The 13,586-nt window shown below is 41.4% G+C and overlaps 1 protein-coding gene across 1 annotated transcript in view; it reads right to left on the bottom strand.

Annotated features, from left to right (window-relative positions):
- The window catches only part of plxna2 (plexin A2), a 158,476-nt gene that overhangs the window by 30,502 nt on the left and 114,388 nt on the right, over window positions 1–13,586 (bottom strand). The window contains exons 14-19 of the mRNA XM_035656760.1: window positions 11,586–11,703; window positions 9,667–9,803; window positions 7,993–8,160; window positions 6,756–6,849; window positions 871–1,110; window positions 282–425 (exon numbers count right to left, since the gene is read on the bottom strand). Of these exons, the coding sequence (XP_035512653.1) occupies window positions 282–425; window positions 871–1,110; window positions 6,756–6,849; window positions 7,993–8,160; window positions 9,667–9,803; window positions 11,586–11,703 (901 nt within the window). The remainder of the gene's footprint in view (window positions 1–281; window positions 426–870; window positions 1,111–6,755; window positions 6,850–7,992; window positions 8,161–9,666; window positions 9,804–11,585; window positions 11,704–13,586) is intronic.

Genomic DNA, 13,586 nt, shown 5'->3' with positions numbered 1-13,586 from the left:
GGGGCTTGCACTCAATAAGCGAGCAGGCAACTAAAAATAATTGCAGTGGATTCTGGCAGAACCTTTTGACAGCTAGAGCACACTCATGCTGCTCTCCCTTTGACCTATTTCCTTCAGCTGAATGAACAATGATGAGAGCACGAATAATGGAGTTTAGAGGCCAACTATTATGAAGACGAAATCACAAATATGGGGATAGACGGACACAGAGTGAGAGAGAAAGTTAGGAAGACAGACACCAACAAACACACAAACACAGACAGACCATTACCCATACTGACCATGACTTTGTATTGTCCGGTGAGGTTGGGTGGCTCACATAGCAGCTGGCTCTCAGACACAGTCACAGAGCAGGGAGTCTCTCCTATCAGCACAGTATAGTTAAGCTTCACCCCACCTGACGCTGGTGGAACCAGGTTTCTGCCCTGTGGGCACGTGGAGATGGACAGCAGGGTGCAATATTAGGAGAAAAACTCGGACACACAAACACATGGCTCAATGAAGATCAGACAATTTTACAAACCCACAAAGCCAATATGTCCCCTAAATACGCTGTAAATTAGATCCTTAGATTTGGCCCCAGCTGCAGCCAAATGTGACTCCATACTGAGATCAAACAAGTCAGTATCACAGTGGCAGTAAGTGGGAACAGCTGGCAACCAGGACAAAATGTCAATGTCTTTCAGTTACCAAACGTCTTCAAACCAAACAAAAAAGATAAATTATATATATTTAGTTGATTTTGAAGTAACAATGATTGAGCAATAAGAGGAGTCAGTCTCTTGCTCAAATACACTATAATAAGTCTGTTGAGGATGTTGAACCAGTAAATAAAAGACTTAAATGGATACAGATCTATATTTCTTGTACCTTGAGAATGATGGGTGAGCCTGGTTTTTGCTCCAGGACACCAGTGGTGCTGAGGGGCTCAAAGTAAGGGTTTGGGTAATAGAGGAGGTTGGTGTTGTTGTACACCAGCAGCGCCTGGACGTTGTTGAAGATGAAACCAAACTCGTCTGCGTGCTTTACTGTGTCCAGACCTGGAAGGTACTCTGCTATCAGGGATGGAGCGAAGCAGCTCATACTAGTGGTGTTCAACACTTTACACACCTAGGGAGGATGAATAAAGACAGGAGAAAAAAAGTGTTTTGAGATGCTTTTGGGGATGGGTTGCACTCTACACATCATGCTATGATAGCCTGAGCACCCTGAAATGAAACAAGAAATGTGGTTCAGTCATCCAGGATAAACATAGACAGTTCAGCACAGCTGAGACGTTTGGTTTTCTTTTTTTCTGTCTCCAAAATAAAAACACACGCAACACAAATGTTTCAAGCTGTTCTGTTGTAAAACCCTGGTTTGTTATAAGTGTGATCTTAACTGAAACACATTGATGTCAACATAGAGCCTGCAGTGAGCTCTGCAGCCTAATAATTGGTATATAAAATCCTCATTCTTTTCAGAGAAACAGATTTATTGTCTGTCATTAAATCCATCTTTATTGGAGAGGAAGCCTCCATAAAATCGAAAATAAATTGCTGCTACTGCTTTGCTGAAAAACACTGGAGGACAACAACCACAAAGAATGGAGGCAATGCTCCTCTATCTCCTCAGGTAGAGGTTGAGCTATGGCTCTTTTATTACTTCTCTCCAGTTTTCCCAGATGAGAGACCTATCTTCCATCCATCCTACCCGGCTCAGCTCTAGAGGGAAGGGGAGAAAGGATTTATTGCTGCACAGCACTCTGCTCAGAGAGGTTTTTATCTCCTTTCACTCCCTCCCAGCTCTCTCTCTGGGGGAGAAACTTAATTAGAGGTAAATATCATCAAAGCTTGTGAACGCGAGCGACTACCACGCCTCCTACCTGTTGTCTGCTGCTCGGGAGCTAGGGAGATCGATGCAAACTCATTCTGTGTAGGCTACACCAATTGTATTTTGCCAGCATGGTGCAAGGTGAGTTGTGTGGAGGAGTGTGATGGTAGAGGTGGAAGGAAGGACTGGTCTCCATATTTACTTTGTTCTTAGATATACTAGACTATAGAGTGTTTGTGGGTTTTCATCTTGTAGAGCATCGAATCTGAATGTGAACAGAAATTCTTACTTATACTTGGGTATACTTTAGGCTGTTTATGATTATTTCAATAAGCAATTAATCTGTTGATTATTACTAACTAACAAAATCTAGGCTTTTGGGGGAATGAAACACAATTTAACGTTAACACTGTCACATCAACATACACAGCAAAACAGCTCTACCAGTCTGTAGCTGCACTACAAGGCCTGAATGCTCTGTACTAACTTCCCCTAGTCTTGTGACATTCTTCTTTAGAATTCCCACTTTACAAGCTACAGTAGCAGCGCATGTCAAGAGCTAGAGGATAAGCCCTTTTAAAAATAGATAGCACAACCGGATAGAACTCCTGACACACTTTCACCAAGTTTAGGTTCTGCGAATGCATGGGCGTCACTTCACTGTAAGCCAGAGGTGACTAACAGAATTTGAACAGTGTTGTTCTAAAAATTGAATACCCATTTACATATATAAAACCCTACATACTCATAACACAATAACTAGTAAAACAATGCATAACATTGTTGTTCACAGTATAACATGGATGCTTTGTAGAAAAGATAATGAATGAATAATTAATGAATGAATAATGCTTCTCATAATGTATGTACAGCAATTACAAGAACAACTCATATGATTTTTTTTACCCACTCATCCAGTTTGTTCTCCAGCTCCGTACATGGGAATTAAAAGGTTTAATGGATAAAAGAGTTCAAGTTAAGTTTGATATGAGCGGCTGTCTTACTGTTGGCATGGTGACATGTTATATAGACAGGCCCAGATGCTCCGGCAGCATCCTCGTGACTGTCACGTTGGAACAGCGAGGCATTTGCAAGTCAACTACAGCTCTGACTACCATCTGCTCTGCCAGGGATGGACACAGTAGGGTTTTTTTTCTCTACACTGTCCTCACTTTCTCTCTTCTTAACTCTCCCTTTTTTCTTAGATAAATCCTTTCCTTTGCTGAATCCTGTCAGGATAAAAAAAACTACTGCTATCACATAGGATATTTTTCAGGCTGAGTGTGACGTGTGTAAATCCAAAGCGATGAGCGAGTAAATAGTGATGGGGAAATGGGCCGTTGTGAGATTTGATAAGGAAAATGGGATATTTGGGTTCTTCTGTAGGTGGGGCAATAAATGGCTGTATTAAAAAAAAAATTACACCTTTGCATGACTTCCTTCCAATAGATGGATATTATTAGTGTATGGTACATTCTGTTTATACTACAAAAGGATTTATTAGGCTTACTGGATTTCCAAATTCTCTTATATAAAATACTGAAACACAATTTGCTACCAATCCATCTCTCAGCAGAATGCTACAATATACAGTCATGACATAATACTGCTTCGTTTCCAAACATGTATTTTTTCTCTCTATCTCTAGCACATCACAATAAAAACAAAATTCTGTATATTGCCAAATATACAGAGTATACAATAGTACACCCAGTCCTTTAGGCCATGTGGGGAAAGAAGCTACACATTGTTCAGCATTGATAAAGTGAATTGAGGTCAACAGATAGAGAAAATAATTGGAATCTTGGCCTCATCTGTCTTCTTTCTCTAGTGTTGGACAGAGCCAGGGTGTTTTAAGGCAGTAACACTCCAACCCCTCTGGCTGAATACATTACCATGATCTACTGTGCTGCTACAGCCCACTCAACCATTCAAAGGTCTCTGGCCAGGGAAGTAGTGAGAGAGACAGAGGGAGAGGGTGCGAGAGAAATAAAGCTTAGGATAGACTGGCTGCGGCGATGTGCGTAGGAGAAATGCGAAGGGTCACAGTGTCAAAGGTCATCCGGAGGCTAACATTCGACAGCTAGTCACTGTTAGTGCACTTTGTTACTCCTACACTGTGTCTATTTTCCTGCCTGCCTGCTCTTCCAACCAACTGCCAATACTGGCATTAATTCTACCTTCAGCTCTGATCCGTCCATGAAGGATCTGTGTGGTATTTAAGGTTGCGCAAAGCCAGAGCTAGTAGTCATTTTCCAGATGTGTGCCACCCTGGAAGTGAGAAATCATGGCTATGGTTGCCTCTGTGATGAGGGTGTGACTAATTTCAAATATCTTCTGTAAGCACTGCTTCATGCATTTAAAAGTGTCTTTTTTCTTTTAAAATTAATATCGTAGCCACACAACAGAGATGTCAAAGGGCGAACAGAGGTGCATCTCTAGACTGTGGTCACTCAAGATGTCATGATGATTCAATGAGCCTCTCGTGATGCTGATACAGTTGAGATGTCTGGCATTGTAAGACACATGCATACAGCTTAGAATACAAAATCATTATGAACATGTAAACTGTAAGTTCTGAGTGCCCATTATCATTGCTGCTCAGTGTACCAGACAATCAGCATGATTGGCCTAGGCGTGATAGGAGCCTGGCACACCCATGCTGAACAATTTCTGTGATCTGCAGCAGCTGAAAATGCACCTGATGTGCCAAGCCTGACACTCAGTCCAGGCGTCTTAAGTGTGGCAAATGTGGTAGATGAAATCTTTCTGGGACAGGGAAATGTTCTGGAGCTAGAAAATAACCCCCTTTAGCTTTAATCAAGATTATGATAAATGTTTCAGTTGTGAATCTGGTGACAGATACAGAGCATTTCACAAAGAAAATTGTCCTTTTTTTCTCTCCCGGTTTCTTTGTAAATCTGTGCAGGTGACACAAGGGAGGGAGAGAAGAGAAGCAATTTAGTGTGAGACAGGTGATCATTTGAAGGCTGTCTGACAGACAGCAGCTCTTATTGCTATAGGCTGCTCTGCTGTTTGCCTTCCTCCAGTGACAAAAGGGGAAAGGGGTAGACGGGGGGAGATGGGATGAAGGACGGGTAATTGTAACCTTAGCATTTAATAGAAATTCATTCTCTGTGGCTGTGGGGCCAATCAAGACGGTGACACAGGCTTCTTTTGCAAGGCGGTGGGAAGAGATGAGGCAGGGTGGAGATGAACAACTCTCTTTCAAAGCCTTGGAAACTGACAAATCAGACAGTACAGCACCCACACACATGAGTCAAATCCCATTTCGCCAGGTCTCCAGGAGTCTCTCACTCATCAAGTGTTTTTTTCTCTTCTCTAAACATGAAACAGCACAGATCTGTCTTTTACTTGTAATTACTAGGGATTCATAACTCACAAAGGTCTTTGAGGGAAACTGTCTCCTTACGTAAGGCAACACTGCAGCACAAAAAAGCCCAAGGCAGAGTTATGATTTTTAGTAAAGGAACATTCACTGAGCTAGTCAGACACTTAAGGCCAATTTTAGACTACTAATGTCAGTGACAGGAAGTTGGAATTGCAGAGGGGGAGGAGGCATGTTGAGACAAATCTATGTAGACTCCATGCAGCATTGAGGAGGTTTTTGATGATGTAAATGAGGCATGAGATTTACCTGGCTATGTATGCAAGATTGTAATGTGTGAGACTGATTACAGTATCAACTTGTGTGTTTCTCAGTTTTTATGGTACAGTAAACATCTGCATGTAGCAAATGAATGAGTGTGCATGTGCAGTTTGTATTTGTCAAGTTACCTGATGTATGTCTGCAAAATAGAGTCCTTACATTACATTAGAGCCATACATTAAAGCAGTGGTTCACAGTTGGAGGTCAGAACCCCCACACAGGGTCATTAGATAATATAAATAATTTGAAAATGTTTTACTTTTTTAGACTTTTCTCTAATTTTTATTTTTATTTTCTGCAATACTGTACAGCGTTACCTCTTCAGTCCTATTATATATTATTTGAAAACTGCATAAAGCTGATGCCTACAAAAATAATAAAAGAAAAATAATTGGGAACTATTCTATTAAAACTTGTTATTGTATTGTGTTAGTACAATGTACAGTGGGCACTATTCTTTTACCTATTCTCTTCCCCAACCCCTCTCACTCTCCACCCTTCCTACTGCCCTTTAGTCCATTTGTCTGATCTCCCCACCTTTCCCCAGACCATGGAGAGGAAATCCCATCCTCTTAATTAAACAAGGAGCCCCAGGACAGGGGCTCAAATGCGATTTGTAACGATTTCCCACAGCCAAGGCTTTGATTATACATGGGCTCTTTATGCTGACCAAAGACTTCTGACCACAGTTAATCTTTCATTGAAACCCATTAGGAGTCTTCTTGCCCCTGATCATGCACACCTCCAACATTCCCCCCACTGACCCACCCACACCCATTTCAATCTCAAACACCTCTAGCCAGCTCCATTACAGCAAAAATATCTAATATATATATTTTTCCTCAGACAAGTTGCTGTTCAGGATGACTAGTGTGACAGTAAAACACAACAGGGCTTGGCAGGTGGGGGGTGGGGGTTGGATCTGAGATTTAGCCAAGAGAAAATTTAGGGTAAACTCTAAATTAAATACTGCATGCAGACCACTCTCACTGCCAGCTGCATTACTCAGATGCTCATTGGAATGCTTGAGACAACTGGGTTCAAGCAGAAGTTAGAAAGGCATTGAAAACTAGAGGGTCTTTGAGGAGAAATAGTACCTTTTTTAACTTAAGGTAAATATCACTTTGCTTGCTTGTATAGCGGTATTTGGTGAGTCAAGCAGGACCTAGTTAGCGTACATTTGTTAGTGTGTGTGTGTGTGTGTGTGTGTGTGTAGTACATGTATTCAGGGAGTGTACCAACTCTATGGTTACGACAATATAGTGATTCTTACATTGACAGACTCTCTGCCAGCGTATTTGACTCGGATCCTGGGCTCCTGAACCACGTCCAGATTGGTCCCTGTCACCATCAGGGGGGTATGGCCACTGAGTAAAAACACAAGTAGACAAAATTTATTCCACAGGTTTAAATAAATAATCATTATTTGTAAGAGAGAAAAGAAACAAAGTAGTTCAAAGGCAATTCTAGACCAAACTTTCTAACCCCGATGTACCTCTTCAGAATATTCACCATCAGTCAAAAATAAGCGCATCAAACCGACTTTCATCCTCAGTTTCTTTTGGGAGATAATAGCCTTTGGAGTGGAGGATGATTAGAAATGCTTTTTAACTGACTTCACTTGCTACAATCAGCTGGTGCAGATTTGGGTTTGAAATACCAAGGCAGCTCAAGCGCATAAGGATGCACTGGTGGTCCTGAGCATCATAACACAGCAGCACAAACAAAGCACACCAAACAAAGCAGGGGGGGAAACTGCTGGATATGCGTGGGTCTCCCTGCAGCTGTTTGGGTTGTTGTTGATGTTTGTTGCTTTTGTTGTTGCGCTCATCAATGTGGCGTGCTGAATAAATGTGCCAGGCAGGAGTTGTTGCAATTAGAAATGTCAGATGGGTCTGTGCTATTAGGCTGTGGGTTCAGTTTAACACTCTATCTATCTATCTATCTATCTATCTATCTATCTATCTATCTATCTATCTATCTATCTATCTATCTATCTATCTATCTGTTTAGCTATCCCTCACTCCCCACCCTGTTCCCTCTGTGCCATCATACTTCTGCTGCAGTGTCCCTTACACTCGGTCTCTAAGCCCAAGCCATCTGCTGTGGACTCGCACCTCTGATAGCACATTGTTCTACAAAGCCTGTATTTCATTTTCATCCCTCTCTTCCTTTTAATTAGTAGTGTATAGTGCATGTGTATCTATCTGCCAAAGACCCTCAACAGATGGATCAACATTGATTTCAATAGGAGAATCTCAGTCTTAACAGTGTCTGTGCTCTCCAATCTGTGAGCTGTGGCACTTCTATCAGATCCAGACTAATTGGAAGAGAACCGAACAGTAATTGAAAGTGCAATATTGACTCGTGTCTGCTTATTGCCACTGGCCAGCACGGGCTGGCTCTAAATCCTTAGTCTGGGTGACAGAGACTCAGAATTGGCTGGTGAGGATGTGGATAAAATAACATGGTGCAATAGGCATTCTATAAGATAAGTGGTATGACTTTACCTTGCAATGCTCCAGTCTGGTTCAATGCGCTGGACAGTGGGGTCTTCTATGTACTCAAATGTGAGGCTCTCCCGGATTTGGGCATGGTCAACGCTCACACTGATCTGCACTGGGCCGACTCCAGACAGGGAAGGGGCGGAGTAGCACACGATCTCTGTCATGGTCCGTCTACAAGTGGAACATAATCGGAATTTTAAAAATCTGTATCCAATACAGTAAAAATAAAAAGCAATATATGGGTTCAGAAAGTATCCACATTTTTGGGAAGAAAACAAGAGCTCTAATTACTGCATTGAAAATATGTAATACAAACCCTTAAACATGGAAACATTTTCAGAGACCTTTTAAAGACTTGTGATCTCTCTGATCCAGCCACAAATACACACAGTTGCAAAAGGTGTACATAGAAGTATGTGCACTAAAGCTAACACACAAACAGTTTCTCCACCACTGTCATATGTGCTTCTGTCCTTTGCCCTCCCTCTCCATGCCTCCATGTTCTACCTGCCCACCCCCTGAATTTGTCCCAATTCATTAGCAGAGGAGTGCTTGTAGCAGAACAGCCCCCCATCCTCCTCTTCCTCTCATGCCAGGAATACAGTGGAGAAACACAAACCAGTAATTAGCCCCATATCTCATTAAAGCTGACTTGACTCCTCAACCTTACAACATTACAGTCATACTACCATGGCAGGGCTTAGATGCCTACAGGAGTGGAAAGTAGAAGGAGGGCGTGTGGGAGCAACTAAGAGAAGGAAGGAAGGTTGGGTAGAGTGAAATGGAAGGAAACTGTGAGAGTGAGAGGCAAGAGAAAAAAACAGGGGGGTAGGAACAGATGAACAAATTGCTAGAAAGGAGGGGGGTGGATGAAAAAGAATAAAGATCCATAGGAGCACCAGGTTTTCCAGAAGCTATTATTACAGGGTTTGATGCAGTAGGTCATCAAAACCTTATTAAGATTTACATAAGTTTCCGACAGGGAGAGAGAGAGAGGCTTTCCCCTGGGGGATTTCTCAGTAATATCACGTGAAAAAAATACAAGACGTGAAATATAGAAGCTTATTTAATGGGAATAATCCACATCATCTTGGGAACAAGAGCTGTTGTTTTTATTCTTTTTTTCATTTGCTCACAGCATGCCATATATTTAACATTTTCTGACAGTGATGTATGTAGCAGCTCGAAAAAGTTTAAGAAACACTGAGTCAAAAAATTGTGTTGATATCTGTATATATTAAGGCATAAATGTTGTAGGTGTTACAAAATGCAAATGCAAAAATGATTCAATACACAGGGTATTAGGAAAAGGTGCCAGCATGGCAGAAAACAAAGACAAATGGACTATGAAATGTTCCTGTTGCTTTTCACTCTTTCGTTTTTTTACACACTTTTTTAATCACTCACAGTAATGTAGATGACAATTGTCAACAATTATAGTGAGTGGATTGGTTTCACTTACTAATATCCACATTATACTCTAAAGTTGGACCTGTAAACTGTGAAATTCAAATTTGTGAATTCACCTCATCTTAATGTAGTACAATAAAAAGCCTTTCACCATGAATAGTCTGTGTTAAACAAAGCCCGATCATGCAGGCTGTTTCAGCAAATTAAATTTTATGGGCTACTAATAGCACTTTTATGGTATAAATGAGTGCAAGAAGAAAGCCTCACCCAAAGAACTCGCACGTCTGGTTTCCAAACTGAACGTTGACACTGCTGCCGGCGCCAAGGTTTTCTCCCATTATGGTTACTTTCGTGCCCCCAGACTCTGGACCTCGGCTAGGGGACAGACCCGTGACTGTGGGTGTCTACAAAACAGGGAGATGCAGAAAAAGATGGGTTAAAAGACACTGTGAGAGCAAATTAAAGGGAGAGGGAAGGATCAAAAAGGAAAGCACAAAGCGGGTGACCAAAAGGCAAACTAAAAGATGGATATTTCCTAAGATAAAAAAGGGCAGCATCTGTGTGCTACCTCTTGAAACCTTCGTGTATTATCACAGATCCCCAGCAAATTACAGTTATTCATATTGCCAGGCCGATGGCAGTGGAGTGCAGCGATGGTGAGAGAAAAGAGGATAAAACCTGGAGCTCTTAGAGTCCCTGAGAGATCCTCCTACTGTGTGTCGTGTATTGCTGGGTTGTGTCTGAGTGAAGCTTTTTAAAGACAGTCTGAAAATAACTAGTGTTTACAGCTGCAGGCAGCTAGCCCGCCATCACACAGACAGATGGAGAAATATCCAAGCAGACAGCCCGTCATACAGAGAAACACACATGCAGCAGTACACACAGACACAGACACACACATTTGAGTACATGCACCTCTATGTGCACAAATATAAAACAACAATTTAAAACAAGCTAAATGTACACTGTCATTTTTGCTGCCCCTTTGCCAAGTGCTTAACTATTTGCTGGCTAAAAAAGACAGTCACATAGGGGTGTATCTTTTTTTCTATGTGGACGGCAAAAGGGAATTGGAAGTGGTGCCAATTCTAGGCTCTGTGAAGTATTCCTCGAGGAATTCCACTGCTTCCCAGAGTAGCAGCTGTAACACTGGTGAGAAAAAGTAGCCGAGGATTTACTACAGAGCCAAGAGCATCACACTGGCAAATCTCAAAACTGTCAGCTAAGTGTGACTTCCAGGATACAGGCTAAAGCAGGTACCCTGAAAACAAGAGTAGTAATTACTGGCTGCTGTTAATTGTTAAGGGAGTGCTAATTGTGAAGGTGTGATACAGCGCAAATGGAAAAGTAGATTATCTTTTAGCTGCAGGCTGGGCGGATGACAGAGACAGGGAAATGTGTACGTCAACACGAGAGAATGGGGAGTAAAGCATGTTTACCTGCCGAGTGGAGGGCAGCTCTCCATTTTAGGAGGTTGTTTGTCCATTTGTCTTTTCTTTTTGTCTTTCTCATCCTCTCTCTTATGACCCCACCCAACCATTCAATCACATTTGGTTCACTATTTTCACTTCCCAGTTTGTACGAGCTGTTGCTTATGGAACTTTAAAAAAACACCTCAAGCACTGCAAGAGCTCTCAGTACAATATACAATACAATTAAAACAAATACAAATACCTCCAAGAAATCTTTAAATATATTATTATTTTTTCCATCCTTTGAGTAATGCTTAACTCAATACAGCCCAGCTAGTGAGTTGTAAAGAATATATATTTGCAAAACTGTATAGTACATGAGGCTATATTAATTTAACTTCATGATCCTGACTCAATAAAAGCCAGCAGCATCTACAACCAGAGAGCTGCAGAGATCATTAACAAAGACCCCTTGAAAACCTTGTATAGTTAACAGAAGTATGTTATTTGGAAAATAACAAGTAAGCATACACAGAGCTGCTTAATTGCACTACATCGGTAGTCATGGCAACTCACACATCATTATTTGCCTGTGGCGCATACACAATTACTTTGCAAGAAAAGTACAAATCAATTTTAATTGAACTAACTATATATTTTGTATCGCTTTAATGCAGCTCTTTAGTTTGTCTCATACTAAGTTCAGTACACCTTACTAATGTGCATTATATTATATGAGGATAAAGAGCAATGTGGTGTAATTGCAGTCATTACCACAAAGGAGTAGAGTTGCGATGAGCGAGCCCTGAGTTCTGGTCTGCACTCTCCAACACACAGCTGGACAGGACCAGGTCTACTTTCAGCAGGAGCAGGGTCCATTTCACATACAATCCTGCAAAACACACAAAATAATTCATTAAAATCACTGTACATAGTTTTATTGAAAGCAAAAATAGCCACTTGTACAAAGCTGAACTGGAGCAAATTCAATCGTTCTTAAAATTAACTTAAAGCTCAGAAGTTGTCTATATGTTTAAATGCTTGAGCGAAGTTGGGAGAAAGTAATCAAAACGCTTCTCTGCTTGATATCGATTTATCTTCCAGTCTAAATGCAATCTTCTTTTGTTGTCTCACTCATTTCATTACGGGACACATCCAGACATCGACAAGGACCCCCTCGATGACAGTCTGTAAATGAGACCAGTGCTCCTCTTCCCTTGGCACCCCAACACGCCCAATCAGAGCGATGTAAATTTCCCACCAACAACCAGGCCCCCGACGGTGCTGGTGCTGTGCCAGTGCGGTACGTCTAATGTAAATCACGCAGCAGGATCAATACAGCTTTATCATATCATGTGATCAGGTGTCACCCAGCGCTGCAGGTGACTAGATCAAATGACATAATAAAACAAGGACGTCTATTGATCGGTGGTGCCAGGGAGTAATAAAGTACAAGAAGCAATCATAGTGTGGAAAGAAAGATAGAATATGTGGTGAAGCAGATGGCAGGGGCAGGCAGGAGTAAAGCAGATGAAGCAGAGCAGACGTATTATTTCTCCAGCGCTGATCATCTGAATTACAACAAATGACTATGTGTAAAGGAAGAATTACTAACTGATAGAACTGATATTTTCTTCTCACTAGGCCTCAATAAAACAGAGAGACTCACTTGCTTCTCCACCTGAAGGCCTACTGTACTGGTCCTTTGAGAAGCAAAACATTTATGGAAATATGTATGGCTTTTCAAAACTGAACATTCAATTGTGTGTTCTCTGTCCACCAAGAGGCCTGCTCTTTCCATAAAACCTGAGGGTTACTTTTAAACTGAATTCTTACTAAACGAGGACTCAATTTGGCCACTACAAAACTGCTGCAGAGTAGCATCAGCCCTCAGAAAAATGTACTTTCTGACTGCTGAAAAACACAAAAGTTGAGACTTTCTCTTCAAAGCAGGAGCGGCTTTCACACAACCCTCTGAAGTGGTAACATAAAAGACATATAAATATGTATGCTTTTTTCTTTTTTGTCCGATCCAGTCCAGTCTTCCATAGGAAGCCCAGTGACTGAATTAAGAGTCGAAAACAAACAGCAACAGTCAGATAAGGACATGCATATAATGAACCTAGAGCCAATATGACCCCAAAAGGCTCTGAATAAAAGTCCAGCTCAGAAAAGCCTCACGAAGACTGCAAGTTCGACTGAAGGGGTCATGGGTTAGTTTTTTAATTTCGTTCAGTCTATTTTTCTACTTGCCATATAAATGAATTCCCTAGCTTGTCCCCAAATGGATTAAAGTGCTGTCAGATCAGTACGCTGCTGACAAATTGTCCCCTACAGCCAAGTGGCACATTGTGAATTTTAATTACAACTTCCCAGTAAAGACCCACAGGAACCACAGACATACTGTACGTTATATTTTTCAAATAGCACCAAAAGTGGGAAATATCCAGATTTAATTATCAAAATAACCAGAAAGTTAGTTGCAATTGCACAAGCACATGTATGTGTGAGTATACCATATGTGTGTGTGTGACATATGCATTGTAGCAGCACCATAAAACTTAGTGTGTGAGTTACAGCGATGGTGCAGTGCCTAGCTGTTCTCTTTCTGAGGGCAGAAGTAGGCCAAGGAAAGAATTAGGGTTAAAGGGTCCTTTGAGAGCCATGACTGTGATAGCCTATGTGTGTGCGTGCGTGTGTGCGTAAGTGTATGTGTGTCAGCCATGCCTCAGTGCGCAGCTATATATTTAAAACTTTACACTATTCTCTAACTGA

This window comes from Morone saxatilis, unplaced genomic scaffold (genome assembly GCF_004916995.1).
Source record: "Morone saxatilis isolate NCDOM2014 unplaced genomic scaffold, NCSU_SB_2.0 Contig15, whole genome shotgun sequence".
In the NCBI taxonomy this organism is placed as follows: domain Eukaryota; kingdom Metazoa; phylum Chordata; class Actinopteri; family Moronidae; genus Morone; species Morone saxatilis.
Note: the sequence above shows the minus strand (reverse complement) of the source record. Positions and strands in the feature narration are given on the sequence as shown.